The sequence below is a fragment of the Opisthorchis viverrini genome (assembly GCF_000715545.1).
Source record: "Opisthorchis viverrini unplaced genomic scaffold opera_v5_321, whole genome shotgun sequence".
Classification (NCBI taxonomy): Eukaryota; Metazoa; Platyhelminthes; class Trematoda; order Opisthorchiida; family Opisthorchiidae; genus Opisthorchis; species Opisthorchis viverrini.
This window is the reverse complement of record NW_008751979.1, coordinates 440,952-460,681: the sequence shown is the minus strand read 5'-3', so window position 1 is coordinate 460,681 and position 19,730 is coordinate 440,952. Positions and strand designations below refer to the sequence as shown.

At 44.5% G+C, this 19,730-nt stretch overlaps 1 protein-coding gene across 1 annotated transcript in view; it reads right to left on the bottom strand.

Annotated features, from left to right (window-relative positions):
- Positions 1-8,381: 8,381 nt before the first annotated feature.
- The window catches only part of T265_09973 (hypothetical protein), a gene marked incomplete at both ends in the record, with an annotated part of 15,251 nt that continues 3,902 nt past the window's right edge, over positions 8,382-19,730 (bottom strand). Inside the window, 4 exons of the mRNA XM_009176210.1 lie at positions 8,382-8,754; positions 10,733-10,996; positions 17,284-17,459; positions 18,457-18,870. Of these exons, the coding sequence (XP_009174474.1) occupies positions 8,700-8,754; positions 10,733-10,996; positions 17,284-17,459; positions 18,457-18,870 (909 nt within the window). The remainder of the gene's footprint in view (positions 8,755-10,732; positions 10,997-17,283; positions 17,460-18,456; positions 18,871-19,730) is intronic.

The window sequence follows — 19,730 nt, the reverse complement described above, 5'->3', positions numbered from 1 at the left end:
ACGTACAAGATAACTGGTTGTACACAAACAGACAATCACGTGATAGTCGCACTTTGTTGTTGTTCTAAATGGACCTTAGGACTTTGGTATTTCGAAGTAAACCTGCAGTATCGCTAGCCTAAGGTCGTCTCAGTTCCTCAGATGACGGATCAGACCAACGTCGCACACAGCCTTGGTGCATGCATATCGACAGGGAGTTTATGCGACAGCCCTCAGTGTCTAGCTACACCGCATGAATCATGTGCGGATCGAATAGGTGCTAATTAAAATGTTGCAAAATTAGTTCTTGTGTGGTACGCGACATTTCCAGAGGTCTGTGAGCACCAGCTTAGTCCTGAAATGTTGTGGAAACTATGATTACAAAAAGGCAGACTGATCAGTTTGATTCCAGAGTAGATATGGCAACGCCAGTTGACTTTTTGTCTGGTTTCAACCAAAACTTTCTTTTAAGCTATGCATATTTTAGTATTTTTTGTCTGGGATCTCAATGGGAAGATATCAATCTGTTCAAACGCCCCAAAATCCTATATTCTTCAGACCACACGAAGGATAGAAGCCCTATTTGGTTACGAGATCCAAACGGATACAAGTCATTCAAGTCGGTCATCAGGTGAGAATGGCTTCATAAATAACAGCTAGAGTCATCGTCACTTAAACGAATCTGGATCACACATCTTGTGTGGGTCCATCTCTTGTTTTATTCCAGTGGAGTTGGCTTATTCGTTTAAGTGTTGGGCGCGATAGTGCACAAAAGCCGCCTCTTACCACGAAATCGTTTGAAATTATGCCTTACAGTCACTGATCAGGTGCCAGAGACCCTTGTTTGGTAATCCTCTGAAAGACAAGATCTTGATTTTAGCAGGCAGCCCTTTGGGAACAAAATCAAATCAACGGTAACCGCATCTTATTAACCCTAATCTAATCACACAAGCTATAGTTTACGCCAACGCAGTCTAAGATTTGGATTCACAAGTATAAGTTTGGGTAATGGAAGAACCTAAAATGCGACGTCTATTTTCACTAGAAAAATCCAGCTTTGTGCAGAAACCACTGAACCATTCTGGTATGCGATCGGTATGGATGGTGCAGAAAAAGGATCTACCAGACTTCCTCTAGAATTGATTACTGCTCTATCAACCTGACTCTTGGTTCGGGTTTTGAGAAACTCTAACTGGTTGATGTCCTCATGTTATTTCAAGTGGTACTAATCGACGACCCTTAGTTTCTTTAAGCTGATTTTGTTTGCACCGATCTCTTTATCTGTTGCAAATTTCTGGTTGGTCTGTCCATCGTTTTAGTGATTTAGTCACGTTTGGTGAGCTGTAAGAATCTCTTACAGCCTCGTCCAAGTTGACCTAAGCATGAAGAGTTGTCACGTACACGATTCGGAAAGTTTGCAATCAAATTGTCCAAGGCTGGCAACGATACACGTGTACTGTGGACCAGGGTATGGTTAGCTATGTATTGCGTATTGTTTCGCTCCCTAATCATTTTCTTTGCGGATAACTTTTAAAAGGTTGTGAGACCAGACTCAAGCCTATCTTATGTGATTTATTACGTTATTCAACTTTTATAGGTTTTCCCAAATTAAGCAGGCGTAACGAGTTGGTCTTGTCTGGTGCTCTTCAAATGCATTCCCGCTAGTATGCAACTAATGGCTTTCGAATTCGAAGTTCACTAATAGAACAGGATAACGCCCTAGCAACCGCAACGCGTGCTTTGACTCGCCAGTTCGCATGTGGCCGGTTCACTCCGGAGGCTCGAGTTTAGTTCCTGCTCATCAGAGCCTGAGTCTGATATTCCGGTATTCGACCCAAACGTTTTGAAGAATACTACACCAGCCCAAATGGACATAAGAAGGTCTTCACACTTTTGTGCCAAAATAGAATCTACTCTAGATTTTCTGAACGATGGGGCTTCAAACGTCAGTCAGCCGTTGCCCAAAAATACCTCCATTGTTTCGCTGTTTGGCGTACCTCCAACGATTTCTACCGATAAAAGTGCATATATTCCCTTTGAACAGACGGTCAAAATTCACCATCACAACAGTGAGTAAGATTTAAACACAGTGAATTCATGCGAGTTTTCAAGAGTTGAGGGTTATGCACTCAACCATTTGCGTTCTAGACAACGCGCTTTACTTGCGGGAGACTTATGAAACAGATTATGGTGCATAGGTACTTTCAGTCACCTTGAAGAAAGAAGAACGAAAGCGCGCAAACGACCAGTTGTTTAGGTTTCTTCTGATAAACAAGCTACAAAGACGAATATGATGGATTGTAGATCATCACGTGCTGAAACGAATGTGACCCATCATGGAGTGGTCGAAATCCCCCGTTCTATTGACTCCGTTCCATAGTACAACAGTCGTTTACGTCTCCGAATTTTTCCATGCCATATTGCCGAAATACCAATCTTCCCGAATTTGACTGCATTCTTCCGGCCAATCGCAGCGTCATTGGTCGAGAAAGTTGGAGCAGCGCCACAGCTCAGACCCCGAGTGTCTTCCAATAGTATGCAGCTGCTCAAATGGGAAGCCTACGGCGATATGTAGGAGGCAGTCGGTAGAAAACAGCGAACGCATTAGTGTGACATAATGACTCCATTCTACAAACTGCTTCTAGCAGACATGTGGGAGGTACGTACCTCCCAACAAACTGTGGTACGGTGCCACCTCTCGGGAAAGGCTACTGGATTCCGTCGTATTAGGGGTGCCTATGGTATGTAGGGGGAACAGACTGATACTGCTGTGCACGACCACGCAAATGTGTTAGAATGAGTGTCTTTGCAATTAAGGTGGTCAGGCGAAGTAGCTTACCAGAACCAGGCTTTAAAGAGACCAGCTGTGGTTGGAGCTACCTATCCCCGGGAGTTAACCAACCCGGCACATCGCCTCTAGTAGATCCTCGAATGTTCTGTCTAAGGTGATGAACCTGAACCGGCCTAACAGTTTTTCGTTCTACTGATGCAGTCTTACAACCGTTGCGCTTGTCATATTACTCCTCCTAACCACAGGGAAGGGTTATTGAGAGCAAACATTCAAGCAGAACATAAGATTGACGGGAACTCGGGGACTGCGGCTACCTGATGAGCCCCAAAAAGGGCAAAATCGGTCGTGAGCCGTTGAGAAGTTTTCAGCAACCTTATGAGTAGTGCATTACAAAATACCCACTTGGTTCAAACAGTGATGACAATATTTCAGGTAGCCTCCTAAACAATTGGTGAATTTGTTGCTACGCAACGTTTGTCTTTGGACACAAGAACTTCTTCGGGCCAGGTGAATAAATTATCAGCTTGACCAAGCATTAGGGTATTCAGATAATCAGTTGATGAGGTTTACTAACAGCCAATTTGATCAGTGCTGAATATCAGTCAGAAGTCTCGTTTAATGGCTAGTGTGGGTGACTAACACGTGATTGGGCAGTCAAAGGGGTTTGTCATCGAGCTGAATCATGATTTTGGGGCTTTGCTTTTCTGGTCTAGGACACCTCAATAGAATATTCTTCTTGGGGGTCATTCACAGATGTTGCTGATCTGCTGTGTCAAGGAGAGCTAGGACAATTGGATTGGGAGGATTAGGTAGCCCTTTCGCTGATGACCGAACACTGTCTCCGCTGAAAACGCCTTAGAAAAGAGTGCCATCCTGACGCTGTGGATGTAGCTGATGAATAGTGTTCATTACGCATGAGGCGTCAGCTTCAGGTTCATATGTAGGCATACTGCATATGCCATAACATGCTACCAAACCATATGCTGCTTTTACAGAGGAGTTTTCAGTCTGCGAGTGAAAGTCCTACAGTGAACAAAAGCTGCGGAAGTGTAGTCAACGTGATCAAAACGGCAGGAGTAAAAGTAGTGTTTCAATAAAGGGAACCGCATGTTGTAAAATACTTTCTGTATATGCTGCTCAACTGCGGTGATTCATCCTACATATCGCTCCCCGCTCAGTACAACCACCTTCTAATAGGACCGACTTGGATCAGCTTTCGTGAGGAATCAATATGCTAACTTTGGTCTCTTGTCAGTGGAATGCAACCAGACTATTCCCATAAAGCGCTGCCCCTAATATTGACTGTAGTGATGAGTACCAGGTCATACCCGATTTCGGTCAATGGACTTTGGAAATGTGATTGACATAAGGGAGTAGTCATACTAAAACATCGGAAAGATGACCTCCTTGATGACACTGAGACGACCATTACTGCAGAAAGAGAGAAGGTAAGAGCGTACTAATCACAGTTGGAAATCGAAATGGTCGTAAGTGGAACCCCGAGCTCAGTTCACACACCATTAAACTAGGATTTTTACTGCCATGACGGATGTGTAGATGTGCGTCAAGTTGAAAATGAAAGTAATACAACCGAACAGAATGTTGAATTAATAAGGGGATTAGTCAACCAAATAGTTTAGAAATATGCACTGATTCTATAGAAAAAGCCAACCAGTTACGCACAAGACAAACTAGAAAACTGACAACACAGATTAAGCGTATTGTATATTAAGCCATGCACCGTAAAATATAGGGGAAATGAAGTAACATTCAGATGCTCCCTAGGATGTCTGGAATTTCGGAAGAATGATCGGCTATCTGTAACACCTGGTGCACCCTATCGACCCTCCATCGATTGTTTTTCATGGTTAAATTTCCCAAAATTCCACTTCAACCTAGTGTATCCTGAAATATGGCGAAACGCATCACACGTTCTCTTATAAGCGGAGAAGCTAAGTCATTTTTTGAGTTACGATCGACTCAATGGTCCTCGGATCCTAGGTAACCCACCGAATAGTTCAGTTCGTTAGCTACAAAACGTGCATGATGGTTCAAGTAGCTGTTTCTGATCATCAGCAATGGTGGAATACGGCAGTGAAGCATCGGCGTTGAACACTTAAATCGTGCTGTCGATGATGATGAATGGTGGAATACGACACTGCTGCCATCCAATGTAAGTAGTCTTAATGCGTTCATCTAAGTCGAGTCGTTCCACCTTCTGCAAAAATAGAGTTGAGGAAGGTACATATTGAAAATGACAGCTTTGACAGGTAGGCAACTCAATGACGGCGTAATTGAAGGTGTCACTAGTCACTGTAGATCACAGAAACCTCTCACATAGATTTAAGAAAATCACTGGACGACCGCCTGATATGAAGGACGTGTCCCAAACTACTTCACCTTCAGAGTGCGCATTGTCTCTCCACCATGCTCTCTCGAGAAAAGCACACCTGACATAGACAATGCTGAACTATTAGAAGCCTTTTCGAGTTTCTGCTCCACAAAGAAGTGTGGGTGATATACCGCGCTCCCAAATATTGTACTTGACAGGCAAACTATTGTCATTGTGGTGTCCCAGATGATTCTCCATTCGGCAAGTGATTTCAACTTTCTCTCATCCTTTGGGAGTTATGTGGCTGTCCAGGCAGTAGAAGTTCAATCGTCGACTGACTTGCTTTCAGGCACGAGACTTCCATCTAGGATTGCAGCGAGGCACAGGCTCAACCAATCCGCGTAAATTAACATCAGAGAGCGTTCCGCTTGTCAGCCTGGAGCCACGGTGGCTTTCCCAAGAGGTGCTCGCAACATTATTAGTGATCGAGATTACAGTTCTGAGCAAAACTAATCTTAGTACCACTTCACATTGACCTAGTTTACATTTCCAGAATTACTTGTGCCTTCTATTTCTGCAATGATGCCGCTAGTTACCAGACATTTAAAGTGAACTTTTGTATTATCACATTGTTTTGGTGAAGCGAATGCCTTGTACAGCTTCCAAAGTGCAAAATGTCCTATTTCTAGACTGTGTTCGTTTTTAACACGCACAAATACCGACTGGCGGCTGATCGATAGGCGCAACTATGTTAGACGACAAAGAAATACCAAGTCACGGATGCCTATTAATAAAAAGGAGCACTGCACACGGATCAATGAGTCAGATGAGGTACGCCAGTTTAAGGGCAGGAGTAGCCGTAAGTGAACTCAGGCACGTTTCTTTCGGACGCAGCGATGCGGATGACTTAGCCGGACTCCAGTTGCCTTTGTGACATACGGCTGAATCCTGCCTATCGCGATCGGCTCACAGGCACCCAGTATTTTGCTTGGAGTGCGCGGTCTGCCCATGAAATTAGTGCATTCACTACAGTGACGTCAGCGCACTTGGACTGGACTTTTTCCAACGACCACTCAAGAACACGGGATCGCCGAGAAACGCAGATGAATATCGAGCGTTACTGAAAGATTCAGCAATGGCAGAACAAGCACTGGATATGGGACGTAAAATAGATTTAGAAAAAATGAAGTTTTGAGGCGGGGACTATGGTGCACCTCAGAGATTGACAGTTGAGGAGGTGGGAATTGCCAAGCAATCCAGTATAAATAGAATAGAAGGCGTAGGATTGGCAAGCATGCGGAGAACGGTTTTAGATCAGTCTAGCTGACAATTGGTGGTGCAGAGGAGTCATTGACAGAACTTAGATCTGAAGAGCACTTAATCCCAACAACCCCCACAACTAAATTGCCTAGCACTCACAAGCCCACACAGACCAAAGAACTCTGTCAGTGGCACCGAAGGTGGATCATCAATTGAAGCAGTCTAAAGTGGAAAATTAAGGAACCAAACCCCATCAAACAATCCGAAATTCCGCCAACCCATCAACCGTAAGATTTAAGCAACTACACCGACCGATAAAACCCTTTAATTGACATTGAATACTGATCTAGTGTGCTAATCTGAAGATGTTTTATTGATTGCTTCTCCATCTGCCTGAAAACCTGGCCAACTTGGTGACCTGCTGACTTGGCCTGATGAAGCATGTGTCAAAAGCGAGACGTTGTCCAGTTAAAAACCACCGACTGTTTGCCAAACCTTCTCACCCATTCTGTCCAACAAATGTCACGTTGCATGACCATGCAGGAGAATCCAGCTCCTCTCGTGAATAACGAAAGAACATGCCCTTCAAACATCTCGTTAATTCACGCTTCTTCTGCAGCAAAATGAAGGTATCCAAGTGAACATTCAGGCCTATCCAGACTTATTTTATATGGACTTTGTGCTCTTTGTCCTCATCGGTCTTCCTTTGGATAGTAACATCAAGAAAATTCAACTGTTGGTTTGTTCCGATTCAAGAGTGAGTGGAACTTAACCTGTCTAATACGTCAATTGTGCTGATGCTATTACTGGCAAGTGCGAAAATATCGTCCGCTGGGCGATCATACATTGCAGAGCGCTCGGTTTGTCAGTCTCAAGTGTCTTATGAGGAGTTTTACCAAAGAAGCCAAGGGGGATCCCATTACAATCCCGTCCTTCTGCCGATAAGTTTGAAACTAAACTGAATTGTAGATGTAAATTCGTCGCAGCTCCTCGAGGTATAGGAATGTAGGTAGTTTTCACTGCACGCAACATCCTTTCGGCTCCTAGCTGACATGTCATCTGAAGGAAGCACGAGGGCTGAAATACTGCCAGGTTTCCCAAGTCTAGACAGGAGCGGTCGAGATGCCGGGGTTAGCTTCGACCTTCTAATTAGTAAAGTAGCACCTGAGGCATCTCGAGGTCAGACAAAACTAAGTCACGAAAGTAAATTCCACGAGTTCTACGTAAATGACCAGCGACGGCACGCTGAAAAATCGTGCTATTTTCAAACTTTAAACCTATAATCTGGCTGACTAATTCAAAAGTATCTCCCAGATTGAGTTAACATGTTTCCTTTGACTGGTCCTGGCAAACTGACGAGCAATTAGACCAGAGCGCCATCAGGAGAAGCAAACACCAAGTATGATCTCGAGAGGTGGACTGGCTGTTTGTGCTCATCTGGAATAATATAGATCCGAAATATTATTGTACCAGTGAGCCGAATGCGTTTGGGATCGGTAGTTATTGGTTGATAAAGGCACAAAGAGACAATGAACATTGCTTTTTCGCAGTTCGTACCTGAAATATAGATGTTATTGACCTAATCAATGCAGCTGGATCTATCTAGTAAAACGACCCGAGTACCTAGTATTAGGCTTTGATGGCGTTGTCATCAAGGGCTATTTTGCGTGCTTCGTGAAACTCAACAGTGATACAAAAAAACCAGGTCAACTTGTTCGGCTGTAACATCGCCCGGGGGTATATCGTGCAACCCGAAGCCTCCTATGATTGTGGGTTATGGGAGCTCGTATAAAGCCACCGAAGAATCGCACACAGAGAAGTCCGACCGCGAAGCAAGCTCCACATGCTGTGTGCGCTGTTTTCGATAAGCTCAGTGGTAGTAGCAACGTACGAGATACACAGCCCTTCATCCCCAAATAAGAGTCCAAGTAACTTAATGAAAGGCCATCCCAGCTCCTTGGCTACTGTCTTAAGTTGACCACCAAGGACCACAACCAACCCAACAAGACAAGTAGCGAAGCAGAAACGAGTCGAAATAAAGTGAAATTCCGGATAACAAACAATGGATTTTCAGTTCAAAAGCGAAAGCATAAAAACGTTTAGAGGATAGGAACAAAATTATAACCGTCCAATTGTAACGTGATGAAAAAAAATGCGTGTACGCTCCTCGGTGATGTACCACAGATAAATCGGTATCTGAATGGCGGATGTAGCAATAAAGTAAGTTGACTGAAGAACACTCGTAAACTTAGTGAAGTTGTGTTGAAGTAAAATGAGGTGACAAACGGAGTTCGCTCTGGTAAAGCTTACATACAAATAGCTGAAGTCACAAGCCAATCAGGCGGATGGGTCAGAACGGTCCATTTCTCTGCGGATTTGATTATTCAGCAGGCTGGAAGGGAACCGGGTGGAAAAGAAGTAGTCGAGAAGGATAATAAGACAAGAGCTAATGGTATCATTCCAGTGGCCGTTCGATCGTCAGAATATTGAATAAAGATGCTATTCAGAACGATGATGGATCAATTTACATCGATTCTCAATGCCCAGCCCAGAGACCAGGAAAATGAACACCGGGTTACCTACAATAGTAAGTGATTGCGAACAATGGTCTTTTCACAGGACTTCGAATTATGTCTCGGGAAGCATTGGTGAAATCCAGCTATGTAGATACCGTTATTTCGGATTACACTCCTGAGGACGATTAGATCAGTACAGATAAGCTGCGAATGTTGGGTAAGCCAGTTACTCCGTATGAAGAGTGAAGCATTCCTTTGTTCAGACAATTAGACAACTTTCCAACTAGGCATAAATGAGATGTTCGGACCGCAAGCAATCCCAGCTGTTTAGCAGCTCAAAAGTCGTGTTTATAACAGGCACTTCTGATATAAGTAAAACGACTGTCGAAATCGGTTCAGTGCTCAGGCCAATGTGCGGTAAACGGCAGAGTGAAGTGAACAACATGTTCGAGCTGAGTAGACTGGACTGTGGCTCACTATTGCAAACGCGAAGGCGGAGTAGGGTATGACACTGATGACATCGTGAACTAAGACACTGGCGCCAAATGAGTCATTATTAAAACAAAACCTAGATTTAAAACTTTATAAAGTTATGGGAAAGAGCTGCGCATTTCGGGGAGCGACATAGACCTACGTTCCATATCCCCGGACGCGTATTCCCATTCACCTGAGTCTTCCCAATATAGGGGACAGGGCGTCCGATTCCATAGACGTATATTTACCCTTCACAAGGCGTCACTACAAATTTTTTTCTTGTGTTTAGTCGTGGAATTTTCATTGTGGCAATTTCTGACGCTGTCTGATGCCAGCGTTATAAGTGAGCATTCGATATACATAGAGTGCACCAAAGAAAAGTTCATACAAAGTTCATATATATCAGAACTTTCATGCATTCGACAAATAATTGCATTTGTTGTGTTACTCTCTTGAAGGAGACTAATGGACAAATAATTGCATTTGTTGTGTTACTCTCTTGAAGTCACGGAGACTAATGTTCTCATGATAAAAACAAAGTTTTTATCCAGTTTGCTGACAGATTCCAACAAACCATGGGCGTTACCTGCCCGGGAGCAAAAAGTTATCACCCATATACAACCGCAATGACAGGAAGCCGCCATGGAAGGCATTCGAGACTCCCTTTTAACACTATCACCATTGTATGTCACAGGTTCATACAGGTCAGGATTTTAGAACTCCCAATACACCACTAATCGAAAGTGGAGTTCTATTACTAAGAGAGCGTTGGTCTTAAGTAGCACGCGGATCTGGTCTAAACTTCCATTTGAATAGGCTAACGCAGCCTGCTACACCCTGGACATCGGCAAAACCCTAACTTAGCTTAGGAAGGTTATGCGCACCAGTAATTTAGCAACTAGCTTATTCACCAAAACAGTCACATCGAGATAGCTTTTACAGTGACGTAAGGGGCACCACGCGGCGAGATGGCTCTATGGTTAGAGCGTGAATTTACTGACCGGAAGGTCAGTATTCGAACCCGACCTCCGCTTCTCGACTTCCCCTGTCTAGGCTTGGCAATCTGGCATTATCACATCCCTCGTGTCTCCTTTGGGTGGCAGGGCAGCTAGGCACCGAGTGTTACAGCTGAACGATTATTATTTTTCAAGAGGCACCACCACCAATACTTTTTTGAGTATTGGGTAGTTACAAGTATCTACACAGATCATTCACTGCTGTAAGTCAGTATCATGTTGGGATTCTGCCACCATAAGTGTAAGTCAAGGCGGCGGAAATTAGAAGCATACATCCACTACCCTAAAAAATAAGGTACCCTTAGTGGCTTAGACAAAAACCGAATGAAAAGTAAACAGAACTGACGAAAATTCATCGACTTACCGTTTTACAAGGTGCTTGTAAATCACGGTCGGCAAAACTGTTAGTTGTACAGGATCCCGGTTGCAATGAAGTAGTTCCTTCAACTCCTTATCCTTCATACCCATCACATTTCGTCCGTTAACTTCAACAACTTGGTGTTTGGTTAGCACACCATTGCGAGCAGCACTCGAGTCTGCGACGACCGCTATGATTTCACCATCATTGAGTGTTATGCCGATGTTACCCGAGCTACTCTTGTTCACCATGATGGTGCGCTCAAATGGGCTGCCGGAAGTGAAACAATATTTACGAGCAGAGATGAGTTATCTGAAGGGAGCATGGAGTGTACTCACAGTAAGATTGAGATCATCAACAAGTACACTTTCTTTTGGATATGTGGACCTCTAACCGGCCTAATAGTAACAATAATAATAAAACGAGAAGTAGCCCAGCACACCAGTGTGGTGGAACGGACGAAGACGGCAGGAACACGACGGTTCCGTGTCTGGCTGTCCTCACCGATCAGCAGTGAACGACAAATGGTAGAATTGAGGGTCACGGGCTTCCAAAGTATTCTGTTATCATAGAGTCACGGCTACATCCAGCATATTGAGTCTCAGAAATTACATATGTTCCAAAGAAGCATCACTATCACAGCAGCAGCATCATGAGTATCAGGGACACCATCGTAGACACTAGTTTCCCTGTCAGTTATTTTGTTGGAATGGGAAGGGAAGGAGGCCTAGTAAAGAGGAAATATCCTGGATAGTGGAGACCACTGACAACACCTCCAATCCCCTCTGTGACGTAACACTTTACTCCATTCTCAGATTGCGATAATCTGGATTTGATGTGGAAAACGCTATTCCAGGCGGCCAATCACTCGTCATGAGTAGCCAGAACTGACCGAACTGTTCCAGTTTGTGATGAAATGTGCATTTCATAAGTAAAATATATAATAACTCATCAACAGCCTTTTCTTGGTCATAGCATTAGTAATTTGTTGGTACTAACGGTCAAAGGCCTGATGACTCCTGAGGTCCTCGGTACCAGGCCTCACAATCACTTAACAACAATTCCCATAGTGTAGTTTGACATCCAAAGATTGCGTTTCTGATGCCACAAGTAGCGTAAATTGGCAAAATCAATCCTGACCTTTGAGACTCGCGGAGAACTCATTCTAGATTTCGTCCCAGGGCTAACGCAGCTATTCTCACAGCCCCCAGAGTCTCCCGTGGAATTGGTTATTCAAAGGTATAATCTGCAGCATGACTTCCCATTTCGTGGACAAAAAGTACATGAGATGGATAGAATACCTTTCATAGGCTTTCTTCAAAAACGTTTGGGTTCCTACAGCATTTTCAACTGTGAGAAGCGTGGAGTCTATCCATTCCACTTCGAGAAGAATCTCAGCTGAAGCGATTTCAAAGCGAGTTTTAGGACAGCTCCAGCATCCAACTCATTATTGTATCAAACACGAAGCTACAGGAAAGCTGACGAAGTGGACGTCACTGTCAAATATGAATGTTTGTTCGGAAGATTTTGGAAGTTCCGTACGACAACTTGATGAATACCAACTTCTGGGACAGGAACAACATGATCAGAAGAAGTAGAACAGTTTCCCTTACTAAGATATACAGACCGATTGCAGCAAACCTAAAATGTGTTAATGAGTGGTAGCAAGTGTTCCAGTTAGTTGTGCTACGCTGGGATAGTGCTATCAAAACACTCATAACTGCGAACAGTAAGCTATCCCGTAACACAATACAGTCATTTCATGTTCAAACAGAAGACAGTTGTTGTAATTAATGGAGTTACTGATCGGATTGAGTACTGCGAAGCGAAACGAATAAGATTTGGAGAATGTTGGCATATCAGATCGGTTCATCAGGTGGCTTTAAAGTAGGCTAAATAGGCACCATGAGTTTTGCTCGTCCTCAACACCGCGGTCATACAAGCGTTACCAAACGAAGGTCAAAATTATTCAACGAAAAAGAACCCTGAGTGTTGGGAAGTCTGTAAAAACCACTGTACGACGAGTACGCGGTTATCACAGCTGACAATGATGAATCATCTACAGGTATTTATTCCACTGACAGGTTGCCCATAGAGCAATGAGAAATGTCCAATTGATATTATGTCAATTAGTCTGGATTTGGAAAGATTGTTCGAATCCTAGAACGAATACATAGTTAGTAGGATATATGGGCTGATCCAGGTTTGCAATGGTACCAAAGTGGCTGATAGATAAAGGGTAGCTAATATAAGAAGGAGGTGTACATGGGTAATTTACAATACATTTTACCCATTCGCAGGGCCACTGACTAGTTATCGTCAACTTGGATTAACGTTGCTAGTGAGCATAGATCCAAACACCCCTTCATTTTTCGGCTTAAAATGATCAAGGTAGTAATCAATGCTGACGATTCCGGTTCGCAACCAGTTACCTCGCTCCACCCAGGTTATTAATCAACACCCTTAGCTACCTACCATTGATAAAGGAGGGGTCAATGGTAACCGGAACATCAGTAAGGGAAGACAGATTTGACTCACCCATCAATGCTGTAACGGGAGGAATACACGGAAGGAGCTACGGGTTGTCAACTGAACGACGTTTGAAAAGTGAACCAAGAGCTTTCCCCGTTTTCGCTTCCAACGATGTCGGAAGACGGTGAACCTTTCGACCGGTTGCACATTCACCGAAATCCCCTCTCTGGTACAAACACACGAGTGCGCACGGCAATCACGAAATTTCGTTGTAGAAACTGATCCCTTTGAAATGCAACAGCCTCCATGAGAGGATAGAAGTTACAGGTCCTTCTCAGACTCTTTCAACTCCAACTCAACAAGTGATCTATGTTCCTTATTCGAGTAAGCCCAGGGATTGTTGTATTAGGTTTAAACTCAATACTGCATTTAGCATTATACTCTCATCTTATATCCAACTCCGTAGTGAATCGAAGCGAGTCCATCCCCGGTTAACCTTGAGGCCTAGATGCGGAACGGCTACATAGTTAAAAAGTAAACGGAACAGCATGCTTTATTCCTCTTAATAACTACTATATGATCTGATTGCCCGCCAACTGGGGGGGGGGCTAAGTTTCACGCGATTCGTACGAAACTGGGTCATACAATCGAGCCCACGAACAACCATTAATCGCGAAGACTGCAAGTAACCTGACGCCTAATCAACCGGTGCGCGACGCCATTGACCGGCTCAGCTTAATTGCTGCACACTGCCAACTGGGGGGGGGGGCTAAGTTTCACGCGATTCGTACGAAACTGGGTCATACAATCGAGCCCACGAACAACCATTAATCGCGAAGACTGCAAGTAACCTGACGCCTAATCAACCGGTGCGCGACGCCATTGACCGGCTCAGCTTAATTGCTGCACACTGCAGGCCAGGTAAGCCAAAATAGACTACTGCAGACACTCCATTTATCCGCATTCATGTATTCATTTTTCTTCCACCTTCATAGACCTTTTCCCAAGGGTCAGCAGGTCAGTCCGACGTACACTGCCGTTAGCTGCAAGACCGACGCTTAAATCAGCTACCACCAATCTGGCCACATCGGAATCACTCTTCAAACCCAGATGGTCAGTTCATCTGGGTGTTCATCAGTGTTCAACACTGATGCTTCACTACCGTACAACCACGCTTTATTCAAAAGAAAAGAATAGTGGACGTGGGAAGGGACTTAATGCTAACTTACTCCGATCGTTCCGAGGTGCCTACACCTCCAGACATTCCTCCAGATAATCTGGATAGAAACTAACAACAAGAACGCCATTGACATCGATTGGCGGGCATATCTTACAGCGTCTCCAAATAGACAGTGGGGATCACGCGCATCTGAGACAATGGTCCGAGACTCGAATACGATTGCTGAACTGAACTTTCTACTGGGGAAGTCCGGTTTCCAGTGGTGTACTCCTGATGACCCAGAAGCCAAGGCGGCTGGCTCTGCTGGGTTTGGTATTGCTTTAAGCAGTCAAGTGGAAGGATCTCTGCCTGATTAGATGCCCGTTGATAGTCGCTTACATATGGTCCATTTAACGAAATGCGTGGTATTATCTGCCTACTAATTGTAATTGCTCATGTCCCAACAGACTCTCAATGACAGTTTTCACGATGCTCAAACCGCCTCATTACAGCGGATTGAAAACGTATATGTTGTGGTATCGATACAAGGGAGTAAGCAAGTAGACAAGTGCCACTGAGGCTAAGCTGAGCGGTCTTCTTGGGTCGGAATCAAAAATCGCGCACAATGGGGAATATCTGCTGCGGCTGTCGGTCGCAGACTGTTTCTGTGCCTCACTAACTTCTGAAACCCAAATAGTACGGTCACATCGTGCCCCCATATACAAGTAAATTTCAAACAAAGCTAGGCCTGGACCACCTATGGATTTCCGTTTGTTCTGAAACGCCCAAGGGGACTCTGATCATGCGCTTGTCCGTTGCTGCTCTTCTTCGCGCTTTTGGGACTAGACAAGATGTACACAGTTCACATGACCTTTGGGAAGCTCGCAGACCCTTAAGTGAAGTAAACCTATGAAAACTATCTCAGCCACCTTATCCGTCTCCTGGTAACGCCTCCTTCTGGGAATTACTATCAACATTGCTCCAAAGTACTGAGTACGCTGTTCGTGCTACGGCGCACCGAACTACTCCCAAGCACTGGATCTCGAGGCCTAGGTCCTGCTAGTCCGGAGAAGAACAAAACTCAACCAATCGTCGAACGCCAGATGAAAGTGAGCTGGTTGAAGGGCTTGCCGGGCCCAAGAAGTCAAAAGGAGTGATCAACAAATTACGGGAATGTACCAACACTGTTCCGACTAATATGTCGGAATGTATGCCCCCCTGCCCCGGAGAGTGGGGCGATAAAAATGACTCGCCCATCTTTGAGAGAAATTAAGAATTCCGATTCATCGGACTGAACATTTTGAACAAAAATTCAACTGGCCACCTGCTATTGTTCATCCAAATTTCCGACCCATGATGGGTTCATTGGCAGTGGGTTCAGGCAGCTTCAAGACAATCAAGTGGATTTTGTCCTCCAATAGCCATTACGTCAACGGTCCTGGGGAACTTCCACCTACCATGATTAAGGTTGAAAAGTTAGTGCTCATCCGGATCGCCTGTTTTTTCAATTTGCGCCACCCATATCATCAGAAAGGCACAAGTGGCTCTCGAAGGGCGTGAGTTCCAGACTACATTTCGGGCTTCACTGTATCACCACTGGGAACCTGGCCGTTATGGGTGGATAATCTGATACATCTTCAGGTTTTGCCACCTTTGTGCCTGAAATACAGCCGAAATTGGCTGGAATGGATGAAATCGTAATCAATTCGTCAGGGATCAGGCATTTTATGAAGCAGCAGGTAGTTCACTTGAGAACCCCAGTCAGGAGTCCAAGTTAAAGTGCCTCGGTCGTGTTCTACACATATCATGCTAGCGTCCACCGAGAAAAGCAGCGTACATGACTATTAATCCGATAAAATATGGTACAGCAGAAGGGAATAAAGGATGTCACGAAAAGCCTGAAAGCTGTTCGACTTCCATAATGGGACTTACATGATCCTCAGTGAGCTTGGAAAAGGACAATGGTTAACCAACACCGGTGGTGTCAGTTTTCCTTTCGATCGTCTGACAGTGTTCGAAATATAGGATCCTAGAATTTTTGTGGAGCCTAGCGTTAGCTCGCTTCCCAGTTCCATTTTTCTTATTTATATTATAGGGTTTTCTGTATACAAATCAGTATGGTTGTGAAGTAGTGAAGCACCAGTGGTTTTCTTATGAGTGATTGTGGCAAAGATGATCGAGCGGCACCCAAATATACACGAAATGCATCACTAATCATTGCATACAATACAAATCTATAATAAATCCATGACCCGCTGGGTTACTTCAGTATGCATAAACTGTGTTCAAGAAGCACCACCCCTACAAACTTCAACCATTCCTAATCGATCAATAACAGTGCCATTAATTTGTTCACCACTCTAGAAATCACGGAGAACAATTGCGAGTTGAATCCTTTTGCATTATCTTACACACCCCTTCAACTGGTTGAAATTTTGGGGTAAAACTGACCATGTGCGTCAACAGGTGAGTTACGACCGAGTAGGATGTGCATGTTGGTCATCAGCATTCAACTGTACTCACGAGCCCAGTCACTGCCAGCAACCCCAGTCATCCGATTGACGCCAATCCCCCCTTACACTAAGATTGATTAGACTGCCCACACGATAAGCACAGCAAACTCACTAGCAACCCCCGAAAAATGACACTTTTCAGTGTGTAGACGGCCAGATTACATGTTTACATGACTGCAAAAGCAATTTGTACAATAAGGACACTCCTCGAGAGAGGAAAGTGGTTTCCTCTAGACTGAAGTTACCAAAAACGCTTACTTCCTACAACATCAAAAAATGAGGAATGCAGTTACATTAGAAAGGTAGTCGCAAAACGAAGAGCTGGACCCTACTACCTGGACTGAATGCATAACTTTGGTTCGCAAAACAAACTTAGGGATAGGGAGACACACCGACATTCTGTCTGCACTTACCGATCACGCACAATTAATTCGATATTGTTTACGGGTGCTTTGCGAAGAGTTTTCATGGCGCTTTCACCTGATTTCCCGGCCATCAATTTACCACAGACGGAGATAATCTGGTCACCAAATCGTAGACCGCCCAGAGCCGCGGGTGAATCTTTTCTAACCATTGAAACGAAGACTCCCTGAGAAGTAAAAAAAAGCAATTGTTCAGAAGTACTACACTTACTGTGTCTAGCTGCCATGCCACCCGGAGGGAGCACGAGGGCTAACAAGTCGGTGGGCTGAGGTTAGGTGCGAACCACGGACCTTCCGGTCAGTATGTTCGTGCCCTGACCACTGAGCGCAATTATACCACAGGAAGCGAGTGAGATAAATAAAAAAGACCGGAGTAAGCTTAACGACCCGTTAGCTATTTTCGAGCCGATAAGCTCAACTTACCACAGATGGTGACAGTTAATTTGGAGCAAGCTAGCGAAGAAACAACATGCCTGTAGAAAATTATAGCCAAGCAATAAATAAGAAAATTGGAACAGGAGCTTCTCCGTGTGACTGGTTGTAAATCATCGGTTAGCTACTATTCGGGATGTGATTGTGGTTAGCTCCACTCAACAAGCACTGTCTGCATCTAATTCACAAACTGTAATGTGGTGATAAGGCTACCATTCCCTCCAAATAGGGGGTTGGCGATCTTGGTATCTACTGTGTTTTCTTGTGTGCGATATTACAGTGAGGAATTCTCGATAGTAACACGAAAACGCCTCAAGAAACCACGTCATGCTGAGGACACCTTTTGCATGTAATCGATTTCACTGTTGCCCATGCCGTGCTAGGTCGAGGGCTCATACGGTCTGTCTCAGCAGAAATATGGAGCCGAGAGACCCGAAACACCAGCGGACAGTCGTGTGCAACGTAACGCAGCTAGGACCGGGGAATAGACAGCCACCGCAACAGTTCATTTCTCTGTGTTGTGGGCAAGGCGTAAGTCATCGCCCTCACCAAGTTCTTTATAAGGCCTTATTGAATTAAATATTGCTTGTAGGGTAGGGAGGTGCTGATATTAAAAAACGGGTATCATGAAAGTACTGGTAAGAAAGGTGAACCTGGCAGAAGTCAAGTAACCAAGCGACTGGTTATTCTTCACAGCAGTTTCCTAACATGAAAACAGGACAGGGCACTCACATTGTCCACCGAAACGAGTTGAACGCCCACTTTTCCTTCTGAGTTCTTGCAGAGGACTACGCGACGGAGACCCTGTTTTATTTCACTAGTAGGTCCGGTAGGGGTCACAAGTGCGCGAGATCCCGAGCCAAAAGGAACCGCGACTGGCTGAGCACCGGCGACCGTTTGGGGGCCAGTTGCTGGTTGAGGCATGATGGATGGGGTTTGGATGGCAGGGTAAGGCGAAGGGGCTTCAGGATGGGTCGAATTCGGAGGAGGACCAGGGACAAGTTCGCCATGAGCATCGTAGTGGAAGTTATTTAAATCAAGGCCCATGTAGGACGCCATTGATGCATAGGCGTCACGAACAGCCGCATTCTGCTCGTTCAAAAGTTGATCTACTTTTAATTCCTCAAACGTGGGATACAACGACATCTGGAAAAACATCAAAACCGGATGTCATTCGCGAACCAAGTATCCAGTTACCACTTAAAACGGACCACCTATAAACGAGATTCGCGGTAGTACGGGAACAACCTAACGCTAAATATATATTTGGTCATAGTAACAGACGAATTCTGTTTTTCTTTCCTGTTAGAGTTGGGCTAACAGAGCCTCGAATGCGGTCCAAACTATTCCGCGCCTGAGTCGTCATTCTGAGTTTTTCTTCCATTCCATCAAATCTCACTCCCATTTTACAGAAACAAAGAATGTATTTCCAATGCACTTCTTCTGTGAAGTATATTCTACTACATGAGATGCAATAGTCACGTCTCATATGGATGTGGTAAAATTCGACACCCGAATCTCGGTCATCTAAACTATAGTTCATGCCGTTACATAGGAGGAACGAAGAGGGTGGAAAATCAAGAATGAGACATCGCTATCATCAACATTTAGACCACCATCATTATGAGAACGATGATACCTAGGTGCCATTGAATTGTCGGTTTATATATGTAAGGACAAGAGAAAGGGAACGAGTGATAGACAAAACCTCATATGTTGACATCTCCAAACATTCGCCGTGTGGATGACAGCATATGACATTGATGCTCGTTGAGAGCTCGTATAGCGAAATTATCGATGAGGTGAACACGATGGAGGCCCTAGGTGAAGGATGGAAATTACGGTGTATCGGACGGAAACGAAAATCTGAGAGAAGAGTTTTCTGAATACACTACTGTCATGAATATTCTTTGTGCTCACATTATCGTGTTGTATTAACCACGCTTTTGCCTTCATTTTCAGCTTATGTACGTCTATTCTTAGACAAGTAAAGCGCTATTCATTCT